The 6127-nt window shown below is 46.8% G+C and overlaps 1 protein-coding gene across 1 annotated transcript; it reads right to left on the minus strand.

Moving 5' to 3' along the window:
* Positions 1-3869: 3869 nt before the first annotated feature.
* LOC111871883 lies at positions 3870-4625 on the minus strand. The gene has a single exon (XM_023865269.1). It carries the CDS (start codon positions 4623-4625, stop codon positions 3870-3872), a length of 756 nt encoding a protein of 251 aa, XP_023721037.1.
* Between the last annotated feature and the right edge of the window lie 1502 nt (positions 4626-6127).

Here is a 6127-nt window from a genome sequence, read left to right on the forward strand (position 1 = left end):
TGGCCACCTCACATTCAATGCTATCTCTTGTTGAAGCTTATTTATCGTATGGGACATGTCGGTATGCAGGACTGTGGGCGTCTGAAATCGCTTGCTGTGTAATGTCTGTAAGAGAGACACAGGAGTACATTCTCTGAATATGTTGTTTGCCAGATCGGTCATTCCTTCATTCATTGCAGTCAAACCATTGTGTTTGTAACGATTTTGAAATATCTCAATATAAGGTTAGCACCCATGACATCATCTAGCATGTTTGAAGCAGATATTGAGTTCAGCCAAGACGTGAAAGAGATTTTTGTATGTGTGGGTGCGAAGTTATGATTTATGGCTTCTGGTCTAGGTCTAAGCACAGAGAGATTCACTTCTAGAGAGCCGTATAGTTCACCATGGCCACACGACGACGTCGTATGGAAGATGCTGAAATTGAGAAACAGCTGTTCAATGACACAGATTCGGACTGCTATTCAACCGATTCTGAGAGTGGAGAGGAAAGTTGGGGTTCTGATTCCGCGGACGAAGGGTCATCACCTTCGTCGGCAATTTGGTGACCGCCAGACCAGTGTGGCTGGAGAGGTGTGAATAATTATTCCGGTGTAGCTGCGCGGATATATATCACTGCAGCTCCACACGTGAATAAGGATTCCACCCCTCTCTGCGTTTTCATGCTGTACTTTGCGGGGATTATCCATCTGCTGGTGGAAGAGACGAATAGGTACTATCACCAGTACCTAGACAGACTTGAAGACGGAACATCTCCGCGGCCTGACGTAACTGAATCCGAGATGTTTCTGTTTCTATGAATAATCATTCAAATGGGACATGACATTAGAGACACACTAAAGGACTACTGGTCGACTGCTGAAAAATTTGCCACGCCTTTCTACTTCAACACAATGAAACGCGACCGTTTTCTTCACATTCTTCGTTTTCTACATTTTGCAGACAACAGTACAGAAACTGACAGGAATGCCGACAGTTATGACCGACTATGGAAAATTATATTAGATTAGATTAGAGGAAGCCCGTCGACATCACTGGCCTGCTTCCTCTAAATCGCAACTGAGGTGTCGTGTGTGCTCTTCGCGTGGAAGCGGTCTAGCGTTCGTACGAAGTGCGTGAGGTGCGACGTCGGACTCTGCATTTCGGAATGTTTTCGGCAGTACCATACGAAGGCCACATTATCATAGATGACGCAGGAGGAAGGCTGTTTCCTCATGAAGATGGTGAACATATATCACATAAGTAGAGCAAAAATTTAATTTTAAATTTAATTTTTAAAAAAATCTTTACACCCGTGCAATGCGCGAAATCATATGAGGTCGTTGGGCCATATGACGTCGGTAGATTACATTAGATCACGCAGGAGGGAAGGCTGTCACCTTACAAATGTTGTGACCAAAAATCATGTAAATAGAACTGTTACGCCGTGGTGGCAGTGGGCGTGGAGGTATCCCACCGCTGCCACCAATGTTACGTCGTGGAGGGGGCGTGGAGGTACCTCCACCGCTTCCGCCACTGTACCTCTCTTAAGCCGCCGCTACACCTCTCTTATGCCGTGGTGACAGAGGTGTGGAAATATCCCGCTCTGTCACCCTGTTTAGTATGCTGCCACCATCTTGTTATTTTCAAGAAATCTCGTAAACTATCATAGCTTGCGTCACTGTCCTGGCTTAACTCGTAATTCGCCGGAGCTTTGGGAGGTCCTGGAGTCGTCGAGGTAGAGGGTAACCTTAAGGGATTGCTAGGTTAAAGTAAACTCACACGCATGTCTATTCTATTCTATTTCTCTATGTCACTATATACATCTATATGCACTCTTACCGATGTTCGTCGGTTGTACTACACTGGATAATGAACCTGCAGTCATCATTGGTTCTACCTCCTGTCACCCTACTGGCGGGTATTCTACGCCTCGGTATCTCGAATGAACCTAGTCAATCTAGTTAGCCTATCTTTCCCTGTGGTTTTACACTTTACAATTATCACTGTTACACTTAATGTTCATGGCTATATGAAGTTGGTTTCACTTACGTGAGATGAGGAAATAGATGCTCGCCATCAGCAACCAGCGCACACTCACGGCCATCGCTCTCTCGGCGATAGCCTCCCCTGAACTCTAAGTTACTTAAGATCAATCAAAAGTCTAAAGGCAAAAGGTTTTTTGATTAAGTCTTCTAGGGTTTATATAACCTCTCTTTGCGTATTCTTCGAGTTCCGGGTATGTTGGCCTGCCCATTCTGACGTGATTTTGGCCCCTCTCATTGGTTGCCCATCGAGAAGGGGCTGACTCTTTCGGGTCTACCGCCTCCTCTGACTCAGCGTTTTCCTCTTGCCATAGTGTTTATGACCCACTTCATATAGCTCCTTCGTCAATGTCAGCGCTATTACACTGCCGGGTTAGCATTCTAATGACTCAGGCATTCCCGGTTACAATTCTTTGTAGACCTATGCTTCCTGGTTCGTTTCATCATGGCTATTTCTTAATCTTACAGTCTAGCTACTATTATTCCAATTTTACCCCAAAAACTATATCTACATGTACGTAACCTTAGCGGCATTACAAGAACAACAATTTATATTTTAAATTTAATTTTAAAAAATCTTCACACGCGTGGAATGCGCGACATCATATGATGTCGTTCGGCCAGCTGCCCTAACTTTTAACATCATATGATGACGTTCGTCCGATGAAGGTCACTGCAACAGCAGTTCCGCCTTTTCTGCCTGAGTGGCGGTCGATTCTATAAAAGTGGTAATTTGGAATAAAGTACCTCTCATGAGGTTTCAGATGTGTCTCTGAAAACAGGGCCACATTTACGTGTAGGTCTTGCAGCTGTTTATTGAGCTCATAGCGCTGCCTCCCAATGCCATTCGCATTATATGCTATGACTTTGAGATGCCTATGAACTCTAGTGGCCATTTTGTTTCATTAAGTTTAGAACAATTTTAGTTGTGGCCATTATTTTGTCCTCCTCGGACACTGCACCACTGACCTCTGTCATCATCTGCTGTACTACACGCACTATTCTCAACATATTGTCCAGAGACTGACCGTTTACATTAGTAGCTTGAACTGATTTACCTGTTTCATCCTGCAGTGCAGGGGCCCATAAAATCTGCTTATTTGTTGTGGCTGGAGCCGCCGGAACATGGCTTTCCTGAGGGCGCTGATGCTGCTCTGCTGTACTGCCTCGAAGTGCCGCCGCGAAGGAGACACCTGGAGTGACGGTGGCTGAAGAGAACACCCTTCCCGTAGTTTTGGACGTTCTCTGAACCTTCCTTCTCTGTTGCTCTTCTTTGTCATGTTTGCAACCCCGATAATTTGTTGTATCCCGCGGTTGAGGGATAAGGTTGGCCGTGGGCGAGCGGATCCCTTGGGAGGCAGAATGGGGTGTACCTCTCAGCAGTTGTAATATAAATGAAGTTTTATTACTAACAAATGTATTACAGGATCTTGCTGGAAACGTAGAAGTGGTTATCTGCCTAAGCTACGGGCAGTACCGACTATTAGACTGACATACAAGTAGTCTCAGCTAGTTGAATGTTCTAAAAGCACTTGGGGCGTCAGTCCTTGGGGTTTTATACTACAATTAAAGACTGAGTCCCGGATTATGCCCAAATATGGTTACAAAAGTAGTCACTTGAACTTCAATCTCGGCTGCTGTATTATTCCCAGCGCTGTGCGGGCCCTCACTCCAAATGTGACGTAGTGTCTCGGGTCACAAGTTCAATTGATATCCGGCCGGCTGACACCACTTTGTGGAAGAATACAGCTTACACAGCTTATACATATATTCTGTTAAAATAATCCAATTATATGCAATACCTTGGTATTTGTACCTATTTCTACAGGTAATTTAATGTCATCATTATATGCAATAAATCCTTTGTAGACCCATATACAACAAATTGGCGGGGTGTGGCTTTTCTCCCTCCGACAAATGGCAGTTGCAGCATGCTGGGGTGGAGGCAGAGTTCTTCTTTCCTGGGCACTCTTTGTGTAAGTGATCACCTCCGCTCCACAGAAAACGTGGGGGCTGCTTGCAGTTTGCCCAAACGTGGCCGAACTGCTGGCAGTTGTAGCACTGTGTGAGCCCGCTCTGTGCTCTGTACGCCTCTACCTTGATGGCAATGTAGCAGAGGTTGGTCAGTTGGAAGGCTTCCTGGGACTTCTCCGTTCTAGGAAGTGTGATAAGGAACAAGGGAAGGTACGTGTTTTTTGTTCCTTCTGGAGGGGTCAGACGACTGATCATTTGTTTGACGCTAATAACGTCAAACCCCAGACTCACCAGAATATCAGATATATCTTCCGCTGGAGTGTTGTGTGGAAGGTGACGGATAACTGCTTTGAAGGGTTTCTCAGACTTAGGAAAGAATGTAAAATACGATAGATTGGTACTTTCTAGGAAATTTTTGATGGCTAAGAAGTCCGCCATTTCCTTCGTGACAATTCTGGTCCCGCTCCTGGTGTTGCGGAACTCAAAATTGCCCGTGACTAGTTCTTTGACCTTCCTCTGCAACTGCATCAGGTTTGTCGTGGAGGTTAGTACAATTGGAGGCGGTCTACCTGGCTTGTCCGATGGCTGCTGTTCTCTCGACTTGGTGGCTGACTCTTCCACGTCCATCCCTGATGTCCTCAGGGGCGCAAAGAAGTTCTTTGTTTCTACTTCATTCTTGGATTTTATTCTAGGATCCCTGGGGCTGGGTGATTGCTTCGGTTTTTTAGTCTGTTCTCCTGAGGAATTTCGCTTTCATCTCCTTTGCTCGCGAAAATCCTCGGCTGAATCTTCTTTTCCTTCCAATAGGAGAGACTCTCGCATCTCCCTGTGGATGGCAGCATAGAGGCGCAGCGTGGCTGTAAAGAGCTTCTTGCCGTCGAGGTGCTTACACAGCACTGTCCTCTCGACCTCGGATTTCGTTATAAGTTTATTCCATACTGTGCCATTTCTGTTTATTGAGGGCGATGTACGGATAAGCTGCCCTGTAGTTTGTAATCCTTTCCCCAGTAAGTCGATATCTTCCTGGCAGTCAGGATTACTCTTTCTTGAGTTTACGTGGTTCCTGTCAAAGGAAGCGACGATTGCATTCCACCGCGTTTCGCCAGATGTCGGCTCCGTCATTTCGTCCGTTGCAGTCGGGCCGGCCACCGCCTCCGATGCACTAGCCACGCACTATACATTGGTGGCAGAATAGGTGGCTGCAGACAAACACACTCGAAGACTATGGTCACCTGAGACAGCTCAAAAACTCCTTCAGTAAGCGTCTCTCGAACTCTCGAACTCGAACTAATCTCACTCTTGCCAAACTTCCACCACCTTGGCAAAATTTTCAACAACCGAGTCCAGACGAATCGTCAAACAGACAATCTCTCTGATCTCATAACTTCAATGGATGGATCAACAACGTACATTTTGAATCTCACTCCAGACGTACACAACAGCACACAACAGGCAATCTTTTCTAATCAATCGATCTCCCTGATCCCATCTCTCACACAGCTAGTAGCAGCAATTAAGTACACCGCAAACATTTTTTGTATCTCATTGCTGGACGTCTCGTTCATATTTATACCACCACGCTCTGCAAAATGTTGCTCCTCAATTTCAAGTTTCGCCCCGCCCACCGATTATTGTATAAAAGGCGCAGCACAACGCTCGCAAGACAGTCAGTTCTCGTTCAGTACATCAGCAGTCTTCAAGCAGTCTACAAGCAATCAGCACACTTCGTCGCCAGCGCTCGGTCTATGGAGGCATCGGCGCTTCGCTGCGCCAGGCATGACTGCCACGGCTGTCCGGCGGTCGCACCCGACTCACTGGGCAACTAGGCCGCCTCGATTCGCCAGTAGTCGTGTCCGACACACTGGACAACTGGCGTAGCTACCGCCTGTCCGCTCCAGCGACCGAGCTCGACGGCCAGATTTCCACCAACAGCTGCCGCGCTGGGATCAAGCAACCTCCACCATCTGCCGCACTGCGTCCAGTCCACACACCGCAACCACCATCCCTTCCTACCGGCGCGCGCCGCACTACTTCGCCTCTCAGCACCCAACGGTCCTTTTAAGGACCTACAACTGTTCCGAAGAAGTGGGTTGTAATAGTAGTAACGACACAGACAGAAAACCCCACAA

The sequence above is a fragment of the Cryptotermes secundus genome, unplaced genomic scaffold, assembly GCF_002891405.2.
Source record: "Cryptotermes secundus unplaced genomic scaffold, Csec_1.0 scaffold641, whole genome shotgun sequence".
Classification (NCBI taxonomy): Eukaryota; Metazoa; Arthropoda; class Insecta; order Blattodea; family Kalotermitidae; genus Cryptotermes; species Cryptotermes secundus.